The 25,021-nt window shown below is 45.8% G+C and overlaps 1 protein-coding gene across 1 annotated transcript in view; it reads left to right on the top strand.

The window, feature by feature from the left end:
* Positions 1–24,726, top strand: part of LOC137416593 (small G protein signaling modulator 2) — a 113,168-nt gene extending 88,442 nt beyond the window's left edge. The window contains exons 19-23 of the mRNA XM_078781055.1: positions 4,675–4,757; positions 10,607–10,716; positions 13,268–13,364; positions 13,707–13,874; positions 23,522–24,726. Of these exons, the coding sequence (XP_078637181.1) occupies positions 4,675–4,757; positions 10,607–10,716; positions 13,268–13,364; positions 13,707–13,874; positions 23,522–23,610 (547 nt within the window). The 3' untranslated portion in view covers positions 23,611–24,726. The remainder of the gene's footprint in view (positions 1–4,674; positions 4,758–10,606; positions 10,717–13,267; positions 13,365–13,706; positions 13,875–23,521) is intronic.
* The last annotated feature ends 295 nt before the right edge of the window (positions 24,727–25,021 follow it).

The following is a 25,021-nucleotide window of genomic DNA, read 5'->3' as shown; positions in this document are numbered from 1 at the left end:
GTGCGGGCAGGTCTTGCCTCCGTGAATCCCCAATTGACCGAAACAAATGTATTTGCTTCGTATTTGTTAATGTCACTGTGACGTCACGTATTTGTTTCAACCAATCGTAGACAAGACAGGATTGTTGCATTTCAGGATGTGAAGTGAAAAATAAAATGATGATCTGATCTCGTAAGCCTCCGGATTTTCAATTTGACCCCTGTTTCTTTGAAATATTCTTCGTTAGTTATGCGTAGACCCCTTTCATATATTTTTTCATTTACGACTCGTTCCAGTTTTAAGGGGTTAAAGAAGTACTAAACATCACACATGTTGCCATTCCATTGTGTTTAAAGTCGATAGAGCTTCTGAAACAGCCCCTTTAGAGATGCGGATAAACATTTTAGATTTGAGTCGTTCTAAGGATTATACAGTCAAAGGTCAAAAAACAGTCACAAATTTAAGGTTGTTGGCTTCCCATGCTTCTGTATTGCCACCAATCCAGAGAGCAGTTTACAAAATGGTGCCTTATCGCAATCCCTATGGATTGAATCAGTTTGGTGCTTTTACGTATATTCCACAAGGAGTTAAAGTTCAAATTGGGTCATGAAATTAAGGGTTTTGGCCTGCCGAACCTTTATATTTAAACCAATCCAGCCAAGACTTGTTACAAAAATGCTTTACCACAGCCCCTTCAGCACAAATCAGGCAAACATTGGTCTGGTGTCTGGCCTAGATGGTTATGCTTAGTGTGTGTGATCGATCTCTCTTTTAAATAACAGTCTGAGGGAATTGGCCTCACTGGCAGAGAGAAGTTCCGGATGACAACTGATCCCCTCATCATAGCTTTGAATGGCAGGATTGAAGCTTACTGCTCTGTCATTGCTTCAAGGTTATTTTGGACTCTTGCATGTTGACATATGAAGAAATAGAGGATGAGACTCACAAACTGGTTCTAGAATATCGAACAGATTTGTCTGATGAGGTGTTGTTTTTTTTTTTTTGTTTTTTTTTGGATACAGAGTTAAGGCTTTTTTTTTTTTTTTTTTTGTTTTTTTTTTGTTTTTTGTATACAAGATCGAGGCTCGTGTAAGAGCGAGCACATTAAACACAAAAAACGTAAACGGACACATAAAACAATAAAGGGAGTGGGGGGACAAGATGGGAAGACAGAGGGAAGCACACAAGCACAACAGTAGAGAACAGGGACATCGGGAGATCTGTTCGAAGGAAGAGGGCTGGGGGGGGAGGGGGAGGGAAGGGGTAGACAGTACAAAACAAATTGACACCACAAGGAATTTCAGGAATGAAGTCGGAGATTGAAAGATGTGGATCTGGAGTGCATTAACGGGGGTAGAGAAGATCAAGGTTTTGGATGGGGGAAGATGAGAGATGGTGGTGAACAGCTGTTTTAAAGACCTGGAAGGAGGAGTGGGATTGAAGAGAGTGGGGGAGTTTGTACCAGAGGTGGGAGAAAAGAGGAATGAAGGAGTGAAGGTGAGCAGAGAGACTTGATTTTGGCAGTTTAACCATAAGAGGGTTGCAGGCAGATCTTTTGCGACCTGTAGGAATATTTGGGGGACAGAGCACAGACAGAGCTGGTTGAGCTAGGCCGGAGAGGAGTCGGTAGAAGACGGAAAGACCACCAACCTGCCTGCGGTGAGTGAGTGAAAGGCCCTCGGAGTTAGCTTCATCGCGGGAGATTCCAATTATTCTGAACGCTTTGGTTTCAACAGCGTGAAGACGAGCTAGGTGTGAGGCAGGAGCACCAGCCCAGAGGGGAAAGCAGTATTCCATTGAGCTGCGGATGAAAGCCTTGTATGTGGTGAGGAGCTCAGGTGTGCCAAGGAAGGACTTCGCACGACGGAGGATGCCCAGTCGGCGACTGGCTTTGGAGGCCAGCTTGGAAATGTGGTTTTCCCAGGAAAGATCGTGGCAGATAGTGAGACCCAAAAGCTTGAGCGACAGAACTTCTTGGAGAGGATTGTTGAGAAAGTGGATGGGAGGGTTGTCCAGTCGGTCTTTTCGGAGAGACATCGTAAGAGTGTGAGATTTGTCAGGATTGAAAGACATGTTCCACTTTTTTGACCAGTCTGTGATTTTGTCCAGGTCTGCAGAGAGTGAGGTGGCTGCAGACTGCCGATCTGAGGGATGAGATATGGAAGGCTCGTGTAAGAGCTAACACATTACACACGAGAACAGGCACAGACCCACAAAACATACAATAAATTAAGGGAGCGGGAGATAAGATGGGGAGAGAGAGCAAAACATACAAGCACAACAACAGTAGAGAACAGGGACGTCGGTAGATCTGTGGAAGAGAGAGGGCTGGTGGAGGGAGGGGGGCGGTGGGGGAAGGGGTACACAGTGTAAAACAAATTGACACAACTAGGAATTTCAGGAAAGAAGTTGGAGATTGAAAGAGGTGGATTTGGGGTGTTTTAACGGGGGTAGGAAAGATCAAGGTTTTGGATGGGGGAAGATAAGAGATGGTGGTGAACAGCTGTTTTAAAGACCTGGAGGGAGGAGAAGGATTGAAGAGAGTGAGGCAGTTTGTTCCAGAGACAGGAGAAAAGAGGAATGAAACAGTGAAGGTGCGCAGAGAGTCTTGATTTTGGCAGTTTCACCAGAAGAGGGTTGTTGGCAGATCTTGTGCGTCCTGCAGGAAAATTTTGGGGAGAGTTGGGGGAGTTAGGCCGGAGAGGAAGACAGAAAGACTTTCTGTAGAAGACAGAAAGACCACCAACCTGCCTGCGGTGAGAGAGTGAAAGGTCCTTAGAATCACCGTCATCATGGGAGATTCCAACGATTCTGAAAACTTTGGTTTCAACAGCGTGAAGCCGAGCTAGATGTGAGGCAGGAGCACCAGCCCAGAGGGGAGAGCAGTATTCCATTGAGCTGCGGATGAAAGCGTTGTATTTGGTGAGGAGCTCAGGTGTGCCAAGGAAGGACTTCGCACGACGGAGGGTGCCCAGTCGGCGACTGGCTTTGGAGGCCAGATTTGAAATGTGGTTTTTCCAGGAAAGATCATGGCAGATAGTGAGACCCAAAAGCTTGAGTGACAGAACTTCTTGGAGAGGATTATTCAGAAAGTGGATGGGAGGGTTCTCCAGTCGGTCTTTTCGAAGTGGCATGGTGAGAGTGTGAGATTTGTCAGGATTGAAAGACGTGTTCCACTTGATTGACCAGTCTGTGATTTTGTCCAGGTCTGCAGAGAGTGAGGAGGCTGTTGACTGCCGATCTGAGGGATGAGGAATGGAGCGGCAGAGAGTGGAGTCATCAGCAAAGAGATAGAGGATTTTCCAGAGAGTCGGAGAGATCATTGATGAAGACCAGAAAAAGCACAGGGCCCAGCACACTGCCTTGGAGAACTCCAGCCAGAACAGGAAGGGGAGCCAAATGTATCAATTCCACAGCTTTTCCAAGGCACCAGGTTGATTTGCCACCATTTCAGGCATCACTGGTGAACATAACGAACAACTTGAAAGACTTTCCCTAATGTTTATGTTGCCCTGCACATCTTTGTGTTACTAATGGTGATTAACAGCTCATGTGACAGTTCGTTTAGCAAGATGGGCTTTGTCCAAAACAAATTGCAAACGATGATGCAAGATGAGCATCTGACTGCACTCCATATCTTCGGCATTGATAGTGACCGACAAAATGTGCAAGATTTGACAAGATTATTGATATGATGAGTTTGTGGCTGCTGTCATAGAAATGTAATTTTAGTTAGATAGGTTTACTTTTGTGATCGTTTTTTCCCGGCTAGACACGTTTTTAGGACACGTGAGATGATTCCGTCTGGTCCAGTTGCACAGTCACCAGAGTCGAAGGTTGGCAGAAATTTTTCCACTTTCTCAGGTGCAAAAGACACAGAATCCAGGAGCAGTTGGATACGACTGGAAAGGGTGGGTACAGAGAGAGAGGGGGTTAGTGACACAATATTTTGAAGCAAACACAATTGAGGCATTCTGCCTTCTCACAAGCAGAGTCCGCTGTGGTGCCATTTTTAGTGAGGGAAGGGAAGGAAGGGGAGCATACACCAGAGACAGAGTTAACAAGGTGCCATCAGGTTTTAGAGGAGTTAGACAAGTTTGAAAATTCAATCTTGAGATTGGACAGATGTTTTCTGGCTCTCTTGAGAGTGGACACACACTTGTTGCAGACTTTGTGGAATGATTTGAGGTTGTCTTCGGTCGGATTTGCCTTTTGTCAAGGCTGGTGAGAGAGATACCAACACCCAGCCAATTATCATGGTAACAATTGAAGTCACCACATATGAGGAAGAGAGAGTTGGGATGAGTGATTAAACGTTGGTCCATATCGTCTGAGAGAGATGTGTAGATGGAATCGTCACTGTTGGGAGGATGGTACAACAGGCAGAGAAACATGGGAGCGGAGAGGGAGTCGCGGCCAGAGGTATTCCTGGGGTTTGGGATATGTAGGAGCACTACGCGGAGAGTGAGAAATGGAGTTCTTGATGGGCGTTGCACAAAGTCCGAGTACTTCGGTCACCCTGAGGCTTGATCTGGCTCTGACTCATTATCTCCACTTGTCATCTATACCTTTCCTTTACTACAATCTCACTTCATCCACCTTGCTTCACTTACTACACACACACTTTACCTTGCAGATTACACGTTTGCTTCCTGGAGGGACTTACACCCACAAACCCCTCCTTGTTATTTGCAGTTACGTGTGGGAACATTTGGACGTGGGATATGTACAAGGAATGTGTGACTTGCTGGCCCCTCTTCTGGTTATCCTCGATGATGGTATGAGGTGATAGTTCCATAGTTATGACAAATTGCTTCCTGCTTTGCTTTGTGTCCTTGTCTTTGCTGTGAATTCAGGTTCAAATCCCATATACTGCACTGTGTCCATTTGATCATTCTCTACTACTATTAGCCTGGTGTTAGCTTAACGGTTAAGGTGGCTTGCTTTGAGATCTTAGGGTTCTAAGTTCAAGCCCCTGTCATGCCGATGAATTAACACCAGGTGGGTTAACTCAGCCTGTCATCCTTCCGAGGTTGGCGAAATGAGTACCAGCTTACTGGGAAGAATGAGCCATTCGAGTATCCTACGTCGGAGTGGCGACCCTTCCAGCATTGTGCTCAATTGCCTAGGAAACTGCTTTGGCAGCCCTATGCATCTGAAGATGCAAAAAGGAGTGGTTTCCTTCTTCTTCTACGACTACGATTGAGCTGGCAGGATGGCCTAGAGGTACACTCACTATCCTCTAAGCTGTCCAGCCTGGTTTTGAATCTCGGCCGAGCTATAAACTGTCATTATGATGGGTCATTCCATACCAACTGAACCAAAGCTGTTGCCAGTCATGCTCAGATTTTGCTAGAAAATTTCACCTCGGAGTTTTCGGGACCGCTGAGTTTTAAAAAAAAGAAGCTAGTCATCTATCTATAATTCCAGTAATCTCTGTACGTTTGTACGTTTGTCTGTGACCGCTGTTTCTCGACAACCACGGGTCCGATATACTTTTAACTTGCCAGGTATATTGCTGGGGACCCGAGGATGTGCCTTTTCAAGGTTTCATATTAATCAGACAATTACTTACCGAGCTATGTCCAAAAAACGATTCAACCAATCAGAGAGCAGCGAACTATCGCGTGTGCCGAACGTGGCGGACACACTCTGCCTCGGATGGCACATTTGAGAGCGTATTCATTTATTTCACGTTTGCAAACTATGTTGGCGTTAAACTATGTTTTAAAACTAATAAAAACGAATTTGCGATTCATTCGCTTTCCTGCGCGTTTGTGCACGCGATGGCGATTTCTTTACCAAACTCCGGAAGCCGTTCGCTTTGGACCAAACCATTGCATGTAAATAGAGGGGGGGGATTGTCACCGTACTCGCAAGCCGTTCGCTTTGGACCAAACCATTGCATGTAAATAGAGGGGGGGGATTGTCACCGTACTCGCAAGCCGTTCGCTTTGGACCAAACCATTTCATGTAAATAGAGGGGGGGGGATATAATTTTAGATATAGATATAGTACGGGCAATGCCCTAGTTCTTAAAATAACATCAATAATAATATAATAATATAATAAAATTATAATATAATAATAAATATAAATAAATAATAAATATAAATAAAATAATAATAATAATAAAAACATCAATTTTCATCCGATTGACTTGAAACATTAAACAGCAATTATATATTGAGTCACTGAATTGGGAAACCAACTATCTTTAGGTCAAAAGGTCAAAGTTCAACTCAAGGTCAAACTTCCAAAATCCTCAATTTAAATCTGAAAAAACGTCAATTTTCATCGAATTGACTTGAAAATTAAACAGCAATTGCATAGTGCATCACTGAATTTAGAAACCAACTTTCTTCAGGTCAAAAGATCAAAGGTCAACTCCAGGTCAAACTTCCAAAATCATCAATTTCCATCTGAAAAATCATAAATTTTCATCCGATTGACTTGACAATTGAACATTATTTGCATATTGAGTCACTAAATTTGGAGGCCAACTATTTTTGAGGTTAAAAGGTCAAAGGTCAACTCAAGGTCAAACTTCCAAAATCATCAATTTTTCACCTGAAAACCATCAATTTTGATCAGATTGACTTGAAAATGAAATAGCATTTGCACCTCACTGAATTGGAAAACCAACTATTTTTGAGGTCTAAAGGTCAAAGTTCAACTCAAGGTCAAACTTCCAAAATCCTCAATTTAAATCTGAAAAAAACCCATCAATTTTCATCCGATTTACTTGAAAATTTAACAGCAATTGCATAGTGCATCACTGAATTGGGAAAGCAACCATTTGGGGTCAAAAGGTCAAGGGTCAACTCAAGGTCAAACTTCTAATATCATTACCCACCTCTCCCCCACCCCCCTTCCCATGCCTCCTCCCCCCAAGCCCTCTCCCTCCCACAGATCTCCCAATGTTCCTGCTCTCAAATGTTGTACTTGTGTGCTTCCCTCTCTCTCCCCATCTTGTCTCCCGCTCCCTTTATCATATGTTTCATGTGTCCGTTTGTCTTTTTGTGATCAATGTTAGCTGTTACACGAGCCTCGATCTTGTATACAAAAAAAAATAATTCCTTCTTTGATCTGTAACCTGGGAAAGATCAATCTAAAGTGAAAATTGGCCTTGGCCAGAAAAATCACCCTGGGTTAAACTTAGATGCTACAATCATGTGTAGCACTTTGTTGGTCTCGTAATCAATAAAGCTTTCAAGAAAAAAAATTATATTTCAATTCGGAGTAACAGGTTCATGTTAAACAACTGAAATAATCATTATTTATATTCAAAAATCACGCAATGCCTTATCTGCTTTCTGTATATCAATTGTGAGAATACGATAAATAATGCGCGTATTGAAACGCCAAGACCTTATTTGTTGAGAAAATGCTCAGCAAATGTTTTATTTAATGGAAATGTAAACGAGAATGGGGGGCGATTCTATTCTGATGGGGGTGAGAAACGTATCTGCCGGGGGTGAGTTTATACCGGTACAGATTCGCCGGGGGGAGAGTTTATACGGGGGCGGATTCGCCGGGGGGAGAGTTTATACGGGGGCGGATTCGCCGGGGGGAGAGTTTATACCGGTACAGATTCGCCGGGGGGAGAGTTTATACGGGGGCGGATTCGCCGGGGGGAGAGTTTATACGGGGGCGGATTCGCCGGGGGGAGAGTTTATACGGGGGCGGATTCGCCGGGGGGAGAGTTTATACCGGTACAGATTCGCCGGGGGGAGAGTTTATACGGGGGCGGATTCGCCGGGGGGAGAGTTTATACGGGGGCGGATTCGCCGGGGGGAGAGTTTATACGGGGGCGGATTCGCCGGGGGGAGAGTTTATACGGGGGCGGATTCGCCGGGGGGAGAGTTTATACGGGGGCGGATTCGCCGGGGGGAGAGTTTATACGGGGGCGGATTCGCCGGAGGGAGAGTTTATACGGGGGCGGATTCGCCGGGGGGAGAGTTTATACGGGGGCGGATTCGCCGGGGGGAGAGTTTATACGGGGGCGGATTCGCCGGGGGGAGAGTTTATACGGGGGCGGATTCGCCGGGGGGAGAGTTTATACGGGGGCGGATTCGCCGGGGGGAGAGTTTATACGGGGGCGGATTCGCCGGGGGGAGAGTTTATACGGGGGCGGATTCGCCGGGGGGAGAGTTTATACGGGGGCGGATTCGCCGGGGGTGAGTTTATACGGGGGCGGATTCGCCGGGGGGAGAGTTTATACGGGGGCGGATTTATTTCGCGACACCGGCATTAGTTGGTGAACGTTAGAGTCCTTTGTAAAGAGTCGGCAAGCTATCGCCGGCACCATGAACAAATTCCTGCCCTGACTCGATTCTCTCTCTTCCACCTCTCGACATCTTTGTGTATTCACCAAACATACTTCTTTCCTCTCTTCCCCTCACTAAGGTAATTTCCCAACCTCTGTGCTCTTCTTTGTGCACTCTCCACTCCCCTTCTTTTCCTACTCTCCCCTCCCCTTCTTTTCCTACTCTCCCCTCCCATTATTTTCCTACTCTCCCCTCCCCTTCTTTTCCTACTCTCCCCTCCCCTTCTTTTCCTACTCTCCCCTCCCCTTCTTTTCCTACTCTCCCCTCCCCTTCTTTTCCTACTCTCCCCCCCCCCCTTCTTTGTGCACTCTCCCCTCCCCTTCTTTTCCTACTCTCCCCTCCCCTTCTTTGTGCACTCTCCCCTCCCCTTCTTTTCCTACTCTCCCCCCCCTTCTTTGTGCACTCTCCCCTCCCCTTCTTTTCCTACTCTCCCCCCCCCTTCTTTGTGCACTCTCCCCTCCCCTTCTTTCCTACTCTCCCCCCCCCCTTCTTTGTGCACTCTCCCCTCCCCTTCTTTTCCGACTCTCCCCCCCCCTTCTTTGTGCACTCTCCCCTCCCCTTCTTTTCCTACTCTCCCCCCCCTTCTTTGTGCACTCTCCCCTCCCCTTCTTTTCCTACTCTCCCCCCCCCCCTTCTTTGTGCACTCTGACCTCCCCTTCTTTCCTACTCTCCCCTCCCCTTCTTTGTGCACTCTCCCCTCCCCTTCTTTCCTACTCTCCCCTCCCCTTCTTTTCCTACTCTCCCCCCCCCCCTTCTTTGTGCACTCTCCCCTCCCCTTCTTTTCCTACTCTCCCCTCCCCTTCTTTGTGCACTCTCCCCTCCCCTTCTTTTCCTACTCTCCCCCCCCCCTTCTTTGTGCACTCTCCCCTCCCCTTCTTTTCCTACTCTCCCCCCCCCTTCTTTGTGCACTCTCCCCTCCCCTTCTTTCCTACTCTCCCCCCCCCCTTCTTTGTGCACTCTCCCCTCCCCTTCTTTTCCTACTCTCCCCTCCCCTTCTTTGTGCACTCTCCCCTCCCCTTCTTTCCTACTCTCCCCTCCCCTTCTTTGTGCACTCTCCCCTCCCCTTCTTTCCTACTCTCCCCTCCCCTTCTTCGTGCACTCTCCCCTCCCCTTCTTTTCCTACTCTCCCCCCCCCCTTCTTTGTGCACTCTCCCCTCCCCTTCTTTTCCTACTCTCCCCCCCCCCTTCTTTTCCTACTCTCCCCTCCCCTCCTTTTCCTACTCTCCCCTCCCCTTCTTTGTGCACTCTCCCCTCCCCTTCCTTTCCTACTCTCCCCTCCCCTGCTTTTCCTACTCTCCCCTCCCCTTCTTTTCCTACTCTCCCCTCCCCTCCTTTTTCTCTTTATCTCTTCTCTTCCTTTTCTCGGTTGTCGTTCTGTACTTGTACCCATTTGTGCATACTAGGGCATGCCCGTACTATATCTATATCTAAAATTATATCCCCCCCTCTATTTACATGAAATGGTTTGGTCCATGAAATGTTTTGGTCCATTCGCAACGCCAAAGCGAACGGCGAACGCTTTACATGAAATGGTTTCGTCCATGAAATGTTTTGGTCCATTCGCAACGCCAAAGCGAACGGCGAACGGCTTGCGAGTACAGTGACAATCCCCCCGGGGTTTTAATTAGTTTTAAAACGGAGCTTGGCAACCGCTGGCGTTCTTTAGCCGGCAGCTTCGCCCGCCCGAACGCCGTTACAGTACCTTCGACCGCGAGTTGCTCGGACTTCACTTGGCGGTCAGGCACTCCCGCCATCTGCTCGTGCGAGTACAGTGACAACCCCCCCCCCCCTCTATTTACATGAAATGGTTTTTATTAGTTTTAAAACATAGTTTAACGCCAACATAGCGCCAACATAGTTTGCAAACGTGAAATAAATGAATACGCTCTCAAATGTGCCATCCGAGGCAGAGTGTGTCCGCCACGTTCGGCACACGCGATAGCTCGCTGCTCTCTGATTGGTTGAATCGTTTTTTGGACATAGCTCGGTAAGTAATTGTCCGATTAATATGAAACCTTGAAAAGGCACATCCTCGGGTCCCCAGCAATATACCTGGCAAGTTTCAAGTATATCGGACCCGTGGTTGTCGAGAAACAGCGGTCACAGACAAACAAACAAACGTACAAACGTACAAACGTACAAACGTACAAACGTACAAACAAACACACAGAGATTACTGGAATTATAGATAGATGTAATAAGCAGGTGGCCCCTTTTGTCTGAGTCAATTGGCATAATTGAAATGTAACTCTGTCCGCTATTTGTTGTTGCTTTCTTGTATATTCCCACCCCTCCAGAGGTGATGTCCTTCAGCTGCTTTTCACTTCTCATGAAGCAAATGAGTCAGAACTTTCCTCACGGGGGTGCCATGGACACACACTTTTCCAACATGAGGTCTTTAATCCAGGTATGTACCAGAAATGAGCAATACCCTACCAAGATGCTTTGACAAGCACAATTTCAAAACAAGGAGAAACTGATCAAGAAGACTTCAAACAAACCTCTTCCTTCCTCTCGACATCACACGCCCTCTCACCCTTCCCTATTCTTTCCAGTTTGACATTGCTCGTGATGTTTTAGGCTCCGCAAATGAACCGTTCTGAAATCTGCTTTGCTTTGCTTCCTCGTACCCATCAAGTTGTTGTCAACAGGTATACAAGTTATCAGTGTAAGATCTTGGGGCCGATAGGATGGCCTAGTTCCTTATGGGAATAGCCTTTTTATAATAAAGTCATGGACTACACTTGCACCCAGCCCAAAGGCTGAAGTACATGGTCATTCTATTGGACCATTCTTCAACAGGAGTAGGTCCTCACCTTTACCTGACCAGGCAGGACACCGCGTTTATTCATGGTGTGAGAGGATGGCCTCGCCATCCTCTCACACCATGTTTCACAGGCATCCCAATGTTTCACAGGCATCCCAATGTTTCACAGGCATCCCAATGTTTCACAGGCATCCCAATCCACAGGCATCCCAATGTTTCACAGGCATCCCAATGTTCCACAGGCATCCCAATGTTTCACAGGCATCCCAATGTTTCGCAGGCATCCCAATGTTCCACATTTCGCAGGATCAATGTTTTCGCAGAGCATCCCAATGTTTCGCAGGCATCCCAATGTTTCACAGGCATCCCAATGTTTCACAGGCATCCCAATGTTCGCAGGCATCCCAATGTTTCGCAGCATCCCTATGTTTTCGCAGGCATCCCAATGTTTCGCAGGCATCCCAATGTTTTCGCAGGCCTCCCAATGTTTCACAGGCATCCCAATGTTTCACAGGCATCGCAATGTTTCACAGGCATCCCAATGTTTCACAGGCATCCCAATGTTTCACAGGCATCCCAATGTTTCACCGGCATCCCAATGTTTCACAGGCATCCCAATGTTTCACAGGCATCCCAATGTTTCGCAGGCATCCCAATGTTTCGCAGGCATCCCAATGTTTCACAGGCATCCCAATGTTTCGCAGGCTCCCAATGTTCACAGGCATCCCAATGTTTCACAGCATCGCAATGTTTCACAGGCATCCCAATGTTTCACAGGCATCCCAATGTTTCACAGGCATCCCAATGTTTCACCCGCATCCCAATGTTTCACAGGCATCCCAATGTTTCACAGGCATCCCAATGTTTCGCAGGCATCCCAATGTTTCGCAGGCATCCCAATGTTTCACAGGCATCCCAATGTTTCACAGGCATCCCAATGTTTCACAGGCATCCCAATGTTTCACAGGCATCCAAATGTTTCACAGGCATCCCAATGTTTCACAGGCATCGCAATGTTTCACAGGCATCCCAATGTTTCACAGGCATCCCAATGTTTCGCAGGCATCCCAATGTTTCACAGGCATCCAATGTTTCACAGGCATCCCAATGTTTCACAGGCATCCCAATGTTTCGCAGGCCTCCCAATGTTTCACAGGCATCGCAATGTTTCACAGGCATCGCAATGTTTCACAGGCATCCCAATGTTTCACAGGCATCCCAATGTTTCACCGGCATCCCAATGTTTCACTGGCATCCCAATGTTTCATCCCAATGTTTCACAGGCATCCCAATGTTTCACACGCATCCAAATGTTTGACAGGCATCCCAATGTTTCACAGGCATCCCAATGTTTCACAGGCATCCCAATGTTTCACAGGCATCCCAATGTTTCACAGGCATCCCAATGTTTCGCAGCATCCCAATGTTTCGCAGGCATCCCAATGTTTCGCAGGCATCCCAATGTTTCACAGGCATCCCAATGTTTCGCAGGCATCCCAATGTTTCGCAGGCATCCCAATGTTTCACAGGCATCCCAATGCTTCACAGGCATCCCAATGTTTCACAGGCATCCCAATGTTTCACAGGCATCCCAATGTTTCACAGGCATCCAATGTTTCGCAGGCATCCCAATGTTTCGCAAGCATCCCAATGTTTCGCAGGCATCCCAATGTTTCACAGGCATCCCAATGTTTCACAGGCATCCCAATGTTTCACAGGCATCGCAATGTTTCACAGGCATCCCAATGTTTCACAGGCATCCCAATGTTTCACAGGCATCCCAATGTTTCACAGACAGGATATTTCATCAACGTGTGCTCCATCCCTCGTATGGTAGTTAAACTGGATTTTGTCTGCCAGCATTTGTTGGTGGGTGTTAAAGATCCCACGATGTCCTTCGCGAAGAGTAGGCGAGCTATCACCAATACCCTGACAAATTACAAATTCCTGCCCAACCAGCAGAGGGCACCGCATGAGCAGCACAGCCGCTCCATCAGCCATGTGCTGCATATGAATGAAGAAGAAGAAGCGTAAGGTCTGCTTTTTAAATGCATTTGTTTTGTTGATAAATGAATGCAGCTGAAAGCACAAACTTGTCCAAACTGATGCTGAAGATGCAGGTTTTCAACACTTTCCCCTGGGGATGATTGGTGATCCCAAGGTGATTCCCTCTCTTGCTCTTTCTCTGCAGGTGTTGGACATTGAACTGTTCGAGTGGATGCAGCGTAACGGAGATTTTCCAGACTTCTTCTTCTGCTACCGATGGTTCCTGCTCAACTTCAAACGCGGTCTGTTTCTCCACCGCAATGTAGAATATTTGAACGAAACGTCAAACACGTACAATACATTGTTGTAACATCCGCTCGTTCATATACAAAGTTGATGTTCAATTTGAAATGCAATCTTGCGTTTCCCAACATTAAATGGATTTTAGCGTAATTGCTCTCAGTGCACTTAAAGCGTCAGGCCTTTCCACATGGGGGGCCACAGACACACAGGGGGGGGGGGGGGGGGGCTTTTGACCATGAGGTCTTCCCATAAACATGAAGAGTGTGAGCTATTCGCAAGCCCTTCACATCATTTTTGTGTTTATACCCCATCTTGTGTTTTGGCTCCGACGTGTTCGGCAGAACTCTTGTACGACGACGTTTTTACCGTGTGGGAGGTCATCTGGGCTGCCCGTTATGTGGCATCTGCTCACTTCATCCTGTTCCTCGCCCTTGCGCTCGTGACACGATACCGTGATGTTCTGCTGGAGAACAACATGGATTTTACAGACATCATCCGCTTCTTCAACGGTATGCTTTATATATATACTAGCAGAAGTACCCGGCGTTGCCGGGCGGGGGAGGGGGGAGGGGAGGGGACGAGGACGGGGAGGGGAGGGAAGGGGAAGGGGGAGGGAAGGGGAAGGGGGAGGGGAGGGGAGGGAAGAGGGAGGTAGAGGGAGGTGGAGGGAAGCGGGAGGGGAGGTAAGGGGGAGATGGAGGGGACGAGGACGAGGACGGGGGAGGGGAGGAGGGGAGGGGAGGAGGGGAAGGAAGGGGGAGGGGACGGAAGCGGGAGGGGAGGGAAAGGGGAGGTGGAGGGAGGGGGAGGTGGAGGGGACGAGGATGGGGGAAGGGAGGGGGTAAGGGGAGGGGAGGGAAGGGGGAGGTGGAGGGAAGCAGGAGGGGAGGGAAGGGGGAGGTGGAGGGGACGAGGATGGGAGAAGGGAGGGGTAAGGGGAGGGGAGGGGGTAAGGGGAGGGGGGAGGGGAGGGGGTAAGGGGAGGGGGGGAGGGGAGGGGAGGGAAGGGGGAGGTGGAGGGGAGGAGAGGGGGAGGGGAAGGGGGGACAGGAGTAGAGGAGGGGAAGGGAGGGGACGGGGAGGGGTGGGGTGGGGGGAGGCAGGAGAGGAAGGGGAGTGGCTCACGTTTGAGTGAATGTGGCTCACGTTTCTGAGTGAATGGCTCACGTTTCTGAGTTGTGTGTTGCCGATCAGGAAGAAGAAGAAGCCGTACTACCAAATTCGTACACTTCTGGAATTGTTTGATTTATTTGTATTCAAATGTCTGGTAATTGTTTTGTATTTATGTATGCGAATGTGTACTTGCATATAACTGTCATTCATTTAAAAAGGCTTCGGCACGATCGAGCGATTTGATTTTTTTTGAACTCCAAAAAAAACGATCTTTTTTATTTATTTATTTTTTGCCTAAAACACTCCCAGGCACTCACTGATGAACCTCTGAAAGTTTGATGAAGATCCGTTCAGCCATCTCTGAGAAAAATGGCGACACACAGACAGACAGACAACGTTTATATATATATCTATCTATAATTCCAGTAATCTCTGTGTGTGTGTGTGTATGTGTGTATGTCTGTGTGTTTGTCTGTGACCGCTGTTTCTCGACAGCCACGGGTCCGATATACTTGAAACTTGCCAGGTATATTGCTGGGGACCCGAGGATGTGCCTTTTCAAGGTTTCATATTAATCGGACAAGTAGTTACCGAGCTATGTCCAAAAAACGATTCAACCAATCAGAGAGCAGCGAGTTATCACGTGTGCCGAACGTGGCGAACAGACTCTGCCTCGGACGGCACATTTGAGAGCGTATTCATTTATTTCACGTTGGCAAACTATGTTGCCGCTATGTTGGCGTTAAACTATGTTTTAAAACTAATTAAAACTAATTTGCGATTCTTTCGCTTTCCTGCGCGTTTGTGCACGCTATGGCGATTTCTTTACCAAACTCCGCAAGCCGTTCGCTTTGGACCAAACCATTTCATGTAAATAGAGGGGGGGGATTGTCACCGTACTCGCAAGCCGTTCGCTTTGGCTTTGCGAATGGACCAAACCATTTCATGTAAATAGAGGGGGGGGATATAATTTTAGATATATATATAGTACGGGCATGCCCTAGTATATATAAATCGGGATTTAAATTCGATTCAAAAATTGATCCAGACGTCTGTTCTCTTTCAAACATTCAAACCGACAGAGGGAGTTATTTATCACAGCATCTGTAGAATTTTCACCCTTTTACTCAACTCCGTATCGCTGTTATTTGGTGGAGCAAAAAGTCAACTGAGCTTTATAGATATTTAGATGTATACGTGGCTTGTACAAACCACAAAGTGTCCACAAACTCTCTTATGAGCCTTAGACACTAGAGGAAAACACCTGGTGTTGGCTTAACGGTTAAGGTGGTTGGCTTGATATCTTAGGATCTTGAGTTTGAGCCCCTGTCGTGGTGTTGAAATAACACCAGGTGTGTTGACTCAGCCTGTCATCCTTCTGAGGTCGGCAAAATGAGCACCGGCTTACACTTAATGGGGGGAGCATCGTCGTCATCATCAGTGCCGCAGCTGCTCCTCCAGGAAAAATGATGTAACCAGCAGCCACAGGCTGCACAATCATACAGAACAACAAAAACTGGAAGGAAAGTGTCTGTTGTCATCCAATTGCAATCAGTTTTATATCTCTGCTGAATGAGATTTACATGATTATAAAATAGTATTTCCGTCTAACTGTTTTTTGTACACGTTTTGTAGCTAATGATGCTAAGCCATTCCTGCTCCACTGCAAAACACCACTCCTGATGCATTCATCAATTAATGTGCACACTGTCGGCAGCCATATTTTATGACGAGCAACTTTCATATTGGGAGCTAAAAGTGATGATTTCAAAACTGTGGCAAATATAACACCTATTGATCCATCTGGTTCCACTAAATCATTTAAGATGATATGAAGAAGACCCTGGACCCCTTCAGCATTCCAAAACACATGTGCCAGAATGGCAATGACAGTTTGTGGCCAGCTTTCCTACGCAACCATCCTCAACTACCTGGTGTATACGTGCTTGATGACCTTGTAGCAGACAAAAGCCAACATAACCTGTTTCATCTCTTGTCGTTTTTTTTTTTTTTTTTTTTTTTTTTTTAATACAAGATCGAGACTCGTGAAAGAGCGAACATTAATCACACAGAAAGACAAACAGACACATAAAACAAATAACATCGGGAGCGGTAGACAAGATGGGGAGAGAGGGGGAAGGACACAAACACAACATTTGAGAGCAGGGACCGAGAGACATGGAGACATCGAGAGATCTGTGGGAGGGAGAGGGCTTTGGGGGGGAGGCATGTGAAGGGGGGGAGGCATGTGAAGGGGGGGAGGCATGTGAAGGGGGGGGGGGTGGGAGAGGTATAAACATATGGACACTGCCAGGATTTCCAGGAAATAAGTTGGAATTTCAAACAAGGTGGATCTGGGGTGAATTAGTGGGGGTAGAAAAGATCAAGGTTATGGATGGGGGAAGATAAGAGATGGTGGTGAACAGCTGTTTTAAAGACCTGGAGGGAGGAGAGGGATTGAAGGGAGTGTGGGAGTTTGTTCCACAGGCGGGAGAAAAGAGGAATGAAAGAGTGAAGGTGAGCAGAGAGCCGAGATTTCGGCAGTTTAACCATCAGAGGGTTGCTGGCAGATCTTGTGCGACCTGTAGGAATATTTGGGGGACAGAGCACAGAGAGAGCTGGGGGAGCAAGGCCGGAGAGGAGTCGGTAGAAGACAGAAAGACCACCTACCTGCCTGCGGTGAGTGAGTGAAAGGCCCTCAGAGATAGCTTCATCGCGGGAGATTCCAATGATTTTGAAAGCTTTGGATTCAACAGCGTGAAGCCGAGCCAGGTGTGAGGCAGGAGCACCAGCCCATAGGGGAGAACAGTATTCCATTGAGCTGTGGATGAAAGCCTTGTATGTGGTGAGGAGCTCAGGTGTGAGGTCTTCTTCACTTCACCACCATCTCTTATCTTCCCCCATCCAAAACTTTGATCTTTTCTACCTCCGTTAATTCACCACAGATCCACTTTTTTGAAATACCGACTTCTATTCCTGGAAGTCCTAGCAGTGGCGATGTGTTTTCTACCTCTGCCACCTCCCCCCCCCCCCCACCCCTCCCCATGCCTCCTCCCCCCAAGCCCTCTCCCTCCCACAGATCTCCCGATGTCCCTGCTCTGAAATGTTGTACTTGTGTGCTTCCCACTCTCTCCCCATCTTCTCCCGCTCCCTTTATTTTATCTTATGTGTCCGTTCGTTTTTTTTGTCATTAATGTTAGCTCTTACACGAGCCTCGATCTTGTATACAACAACAACAACAACAACAACAACAACAACAACAAAAACCTATGGTTATGGGATATGGTGGTATTTATATGGGAGGATTACTCTTTCATTCCCGTATTTTATTTGTAAGAGCTGGAGTATTATAAAAAGATTCTGTGACGAATTTTCACACCTGAACACAAAATTAACGAAACCTGTAACAATAAGTAACCGAAGCAGGCATTTTACAAGTAGATGATGAGAGGTAGGCGTAGGCAGGTAGCAAATTTAGAGCTCATAGAATCCCACACAGTGTTAAAAAAAGACATAGAAAAGGTCTTTTTAACTTTTCCTTTGCATTTCCGAGCACGACCTATGTTGCATCCAAGCCGCCATTTTGTCTGAATCTCGATATTCTCCAAATCTGAGAGTGCGACCAGGAAGTTTGATTAGTTGAGATGGGTAATATTTTGTCCACGTGCTGCTAAACTGGAGGTTTTTGGAAATGCCAACACGGTGATTTGTGCTCCGACTCGTGCTCAAGTATACAATTAAATTTAAATACGAGAACGGTAGGTCTACTCGGTAGAGCACATACCTCCGCCACGCTGAACAGTTTAGGTTGTGCATCCCACTGATAGGCCAGATCTGCATCCGCACCTTATCCAAAATCGAATCGGCTTGGTCTCGTCATTTAACCAACTCATTCACTAAGTTTTGTCATAATCTGTCCGTAACTTTTTAAAATAAATCATGCTATTTCTCGTTTTTGGCCCCAACTTTCAATGGTGAAGAATTATTGTCCCCGAGCACCGCGGAGCGAAAAGGGGACTATGGTTTTACCCTCCGTCCGTGTGTCCATCCGTGCGTGCGTAAGCGAAGGACCGAATTCTAATCTGGTGTGTGGGTGTATCTAGCCTAGGCACAAGGAAGAACGCTATTGCAAATTGGGTCGCCACGTCAAAATCCAAGATGGCCGCCGCCATGTATGTCTGAACCTTGTGAGCGGAATATCTTGAAAAATAAAAGAACTACTAACTTCTAATCTGGTGTGTGGGTGTATATAGGCATAAGGAAGAACGCTATTGCAAATTGGGGCGCCACGTCAAAATCCAAGATGGCCGCCTTGCGTCTTCCACTTTGTCAACTCGCATCACTTCACCGACGGGGGACCGAGGCGTAACGCTTGTTATCTTGCCAAAACGAAGTTTTTGCAAGATGTATCAGTCAGCTTGTATGTTTGTTTGTTTGTTATCTTGCCAAAACGAAGTTTTTGCAAGATGTATCAGTCAGCTTGTATGTTTGTTTGTTTGTTTTTTTGTTTGTGGTTAATCTTTTTTTTTTCACGTTTAGATCACTCTGTAGACCACAGTTATTATTGGAAACTCCTGTAACTTCGCATATCAGAGTCCTATAGAGATACCCTTCAGCACACAACATTTTGAAGGTCAAGGTCAAAGGTCAAGGTCACTTTGCGGTCAATCATGGAGGTCAACGAAACCCTTATTTTTTGAGTAACTTTGATCGGATCGTCTCCAAACTTCATGGGAATCTAGTATATGGTCCGGCGCTCAGCTGATTAGTTTTTGGTGGCGATCGGCCTTGACCTTCATGGTTAGCGCTGGAGGTCGAAAATTATTGACCCCAAGGTCAAATTACGAAACCCTTATTTTTTGAGTAACTTTGATCTTATGATCTCCAAACTTGGTGGGTATATAGGGTGTGGTATGGCGCTCAGTTGATTAGTTTTTGGTGTCGATCGGCCTTGACCTTCAAGGTCATTTTGAAGGTCATTCAATTTTGACCAAAAGGTAAAATTTTCAAGTTTCAGTTACCATATCGAGTAGTACCTCAAATTGAAGCCCTTGTTGAGTGCTTTCCAAACATATAACTAGTTTGACAATGTGACGTCATTTGACGGCGTTATGACGAAAAAACTGCACTTTTCATGTATATTGTATTGCTTTAGTTCGCATTGTTTAGGTCACTCTGTAGAGCACAGTTCCCTTTGGAAACTCTTGTAAGTTCGCATATCAGAGTCTTTTAGAGATACCCTTTAGCACACAAAATTATGAAGGTCAAGGTCAAAGGTCAAGGTCACTTTGCGGCCAATCATGGAGGTCGACGAAACACTAATTGTTTGAGTAACTTTGATCGGATCGTCTCCAAACTTCATGGGAATCTAGTATATGGTCCGGCGCTCAGCTGGTTAGTTTTTGGTGGCGATCGGCCTTGACCTTCATGGTTAGCGCTGGAGGTCGAAAATTATTGACCCCAAGGTCAAATTTTGAAATCGTAGGTACCATATCGAGTAATACCTCATATGAATGCCCTTGATGAGTGCTTCCCAGATCTGTAAACAGTTTGACGCTATGACGTCATTTGATGACGTCATGACGAAAAAACGGAATTTTCATGAAAAAATTATTTCCTCAGTTCTCATCAAAATCTTTCAATATTTCATGTGCGTTGGTCATGAAGACATACTATCCACCATACGAAATTATTAAGGTCAAGGTCAAAGGTCAAGGTCACTTGGCAAGATACGGTTCACCCTGTGGGTGACATGTTTATTATCTTGCCAAAACGAAGTTTTTGCTAGATGTATTAGTCAGCTTGTATGTTTGTTTTTTTATTTGTTTTTTTTTTTGTTTTTTTGTTTGTGGTTAATCATTTTTTTTCCACGTTTAGATCACTCTGTAGACCACAGTTATTATTGGAAACTCCTGTAACTTCGCATATCAGAGTCCTATAGAGATACCCTTCAGCACCCAAAATTTTGAAGGTCAAGGTCAAAGGTCAAGGTCACTTTGTGGTCAATCATGGAGGTCGACGAAACCCTTATTTTTTGAGTAACTTTGATCGGATCGTCTCCAAACTTCATGGGAATCTAGTATATGGTCCGGCGCTCAGCTGATTAGTTTTTGGTGGCGATCGGCCTTGACCTTCATGGTTAGCGCTGGAGGTCGAAAATTATTGACCCCAAGGTCAAATGTTGAAATCGTTATTTTTTGAGTAACTTTGATCGGATCGTCTCCAAACTTCATGGGAATCTAGTATATGGTCCGGCGCTCAGCTGATTAGTTTTTTGTGGCGATCGGCCTTGACCTTCATGGTTAGCGCTGGAGGTCGACCTTGACCTTTGACCTTGACCTTCAGATCACTCTGTAGACCACAGTTATTATTGGAAACTCCTGTAACTTCGCATATCAGAGTCCTATAGAGATACCCTTCAGCACACAAAATTTTGAAGGTCAAGGTCAAAGGTCAAGGTCACTTTGTGGTCAATCATGGAGGTCGACGAAACCCTTATTTTTTGAGTAACTTTGATCGGATCGTCTCCAAACTTCATGGGAATCTAGTATATGGTCCGGCGCTCAGCTGATTAGTTTTTGGTGGCGATCGGCCTTGACCTTCATGGTTAGCGCTGGAGGTCGAAAATTATTGACCCCAAGGTCAAATGTTGAAATCGTTATTTTTTGAGTAACTTTGATCGGATCGTCTCCAAACTTCATGGGAATCTAGTATATGGTCCGGCGCTCAGCTGATTAGTTTTTGGTGGCGATCGGCCTTGACCTTCATGGTTAGCGCTGGAGGTCGAAAATTATTGACCCCAAGGTCAAATTTTGAAATCGTAGGTACCATATCGAGTAATACCTCATATGAATGCCCTTGATGAGTGCTTCCCAGATCTGTAAACAGTTTGACGCTATGACGTCATTTGATGACGTCATGACGAAAAAACGGAATTTTCATGAAAAAATTATTTCCTCAGTTCTCATCAAAATCTTTCAATATCTCGTGGGCAGACATTCCTCAAAGAGTCGCTTCTAGTGGATAGCAGTTCTGTTCACCTCAGTGTGACCTGAAGCAAGTCACTCATGTTCACATTTTGGCAAGATACGGTTCACCCTGTGGGTGACATAGGTTTATTTTTTTGTTTTTTTGTTTGTGGTTAATCATTTTTTTTTCACGTTTAGATCACTCTGTAGACCACAGTTATTATTGGAAACTCCTGTAACTTCGCATATCAGAGTCCTATAGAGATACCCTTCAGCACACAAAATTATGAAGGTCAAGGTCAAAGGTCAAGGTCACTTTGCGGTCAATCATGGAGGTCAACAAAACCCTTATTTTTTGAGTAACTTTGATCGGATCGTCTCCAAACTTCATGGGAATCTAGTATATGGTCCGGCGCTCAGCTGATTAGTTTTTGGTGGCGATCGGCCTTGACCTTCATGGTTAGCGCTGGAGGTCGAAAATTATTGACCCCAAGGTCAAATTACGAAACCCTTATTTTTTGAGTAACTTTGATCTTATGATCTCCAAACTTGGTGGGTATATAGGGTGTGGTATGGCGCTCAGTTGATTAGTTTTTGGTGTCGATCGGCCTTGACCTTCAAGGTCATTTTGAAGGTCATTCAATTTTGACCAAAAGGTAAAATTTTCAAGTTTCAGTTACCATATCGAGTAGTACCTCAAATTGAAGCCCTTGTTGAGTGCTTTCCAAACATATAACTAGTTTGACAATGTGACGTCATTTGACGGCGTTATGACGAAAAAACTGCACTTTTCATGTATATTGTATTGCTTTAGTTCGCATTGTTTAGGTCACTCTGTAGAGCACAGTTCCCTTTGGAAACTCTTGTAAGTTCGCACATCAGAGTCTTTTAGAGATACCCTTTAGCACACAAAATTATGAAGGTCAAGGTCAAAGGTCAAGGTCACTTTGCGGCCAATCATGGAGGTCGACGAAACACTAATTGTTTGAGTAACTTTGATCGGATCGTCTCCAAACTTCATGGGAATCTAGTATATGGTCCGGCGCTCAGCTGATTAGTTTTTGGTGGCGATCGGCCTTGACCTTCATGGTTAGCGCTGGAGGTCGAAAATTATTGACCCCAAGGTCAAATTTTGAAATCGTAGGTACCATATCGAGTAATACCTCATATGAATGCCCTTGATGAGTGCTTCCCAGATCTGTAAACAGTTTGACGCTATGACGTCATTTGATGACGTCATGACGAAAAAACGGAATTTTCATGAAAAAATTATTTCCTCAGTTCTCATCAAAATCTTTCAATATTTCATGTGCGTTGGTCATGAAGACATACTATTCACCATACGAAATTATTAAGGTCAAGGTCAAAGGTCAAGGTCACTTGGCAAGATACGGTTCACCCTGTGGGTGACATATGTTTATTTTTATTTTATTTTAAATGATTCGTATCTTCATCAAAATCGAATCGGTTTGTCCTTGTCACACATACAACCTGTCCAAGTTTCGTCCGAATCCACCCATAACTTAATAGACAAACAGAAAGGGGTGAAAACATAACCTCCGTCCACCTTCGTTGGCAAAGGTAAGAAAAGGTTTTTAAGGCTGTAGAAAAAAAGTTTTCAGAATTTTACCACCGTTGATTCACCGTCTTTAACACCACCTTATTTACCAGAAAATCAGTTTTTTGTGCCTCTTGTTTGTGTCCTTTATGATGTTCCTAAAAACGTTACATTTCCCGTATGGAATTATTTTCAATTTTGTTTGACTGCCATAGACTAAAACAATTACCTTACTCCTCCATGCGCACTCGGGCGAGATCTTGTACAATTCTCTAAATTCAGAGCCAAAGTACTGCTAAACTGCAGGTTCGTGTTCCGATTCGTGTTTTCCAGTTTTCAGAATATGAAGTTAAATTGAAATTAAGTAGTTCCTCGATCACAGGCTGACGTCTGGAGACAGGCGGACATAGTGAACCAATTGCTTAACCCTGCTCTGGCACGGGATAATAGAACAACTGGAGCCCAAGTATTCATTCAGTCACTATAACCGGTGAATTCTGGTGTGTTTCTTGCTCAGAAATGGCAGAAAGACACGATGTGCAGGAAATGCTGGCTACGGCACGGAATCTGGTGTTCTGTGTACAATCGCTCATCGAGAACAAGTGATGTCAACACCTGGCCATGACGGTCACATGGTTCAAGATTTGGCAAGAACCTGTGTTTAAACATCTAAACTTGCAGCCTAAATGCACCCCATCACTTTAGTCTCAGAAATGTTTTTCAAACCACAGATCAGACGTTCATCTATATGAATTGTATATGTTCATAGGGCTGAGACACGATGGCCTAGACTCCTAGAGGTATGCACACCTGCCTCCAGGCCATCAAGCCTGGTTTCTAATCCAGAACCAGCTATAAACGAACTAGTGCTGGGAGAGGGTGGAAAAACGCCCAGAAACTGCTTCGGCAGAACCAACGCTCTGCAATACAAGAACATGGTACATTACTCAGTCATATGTTCATATACTTTAACACAAGGGTCATGCCTACCTACACCAGCTTACCAAGCAAAGGTGACGCCATGTTGATTGCTCTATGTCGCACCACCAGGCATAAAGACAACCCCAAAAGTGCCACGAATCCATGGTCGGGTGCATTCGAACACTGCTCATGTTTGTTCTTGCCACTCGAGTTAGGCTTTAATGCAAATTTTACCCAGCCTATTGGAAAAATCATTCCTACACTCTCCTGCAATTGCAGTGCCTTGGGAATTCAGCCCTAAAATCCCAAAACCTTAAAACCACACTCACGTTATATGTCCCAAGTGGACCCTGCCTATAGAACCACACCCCAAGAAGCTCCATGCTCACGCAACCACACTGACTGCGGACTTTTCAAAAGATTTACTTCTGCGGGAAATGAACGTTTCATGGAATGGGTCATGATGTCATGGAACCATCATTGCGAGCACAAAATTCTGCCTTCAATTTAGATAACCGCCATAACATTGTCCACAGATGGTGATTTGGCAGATGTAAGATCTTGACATTTAGAGCTGGAGATAAATGAAGATCAGTTGAACCATAAGGGCCTAACCACAGCCAACGGAGGAAAGTTGTCACAAATAGCAGTTGTGATATACTGCATGTTTCTTTCGTTTTAGGGGTCTTAACCAAGGGATACCCAATCTGTGTTTTAGCTGTTCCTTTGTGCCATACATAATTAATATGCAAAATGTTACTGGTTTCTCATTTCTGTAAGTGTTAGCTTTGGCCTTATTAACGATCCAGAGTCAGCCGACCATTCGATTTGCTGCTTCTTGTGACACATTTGTGCTGAAGTACCATGGCTACGTGTATCACTGCTGAGCGAGGTGGACAACACTGTTCCACTAAGCTGCGAATGCTGTAACATCACATTGTGAGCTCATTGATGCACACTTCCGTTGCTGTTGTGACCAAAACTACTCGTTCTGGCCCTGGCCTGTTGCATGCGGTATGTAATCATTGTCCCTCGGGCATCGTCCAGCAGGTTCCTGCCCTGTTTATGTGTGCTCTCATAGCATGCCGCTGCTCGT

Source organism: Myxine glutinosa, chromosome 6, assembly GCF_964187855.1.
Source record: "Myxine glutinosa chromosome 6, kmMyxGlut1.1, whole genome shotgun sequence".
Classification (NCBI taxonomy): domain Eukaryota; kingdom Metazoa; phylum Chordata; class Myxini; order Myxiniformes; family Myxinidae; genus Myxine; species Myxine glutinosa.
This window is presented reverse-complemented; position numbering and strand designations above follow the sequence as displayed.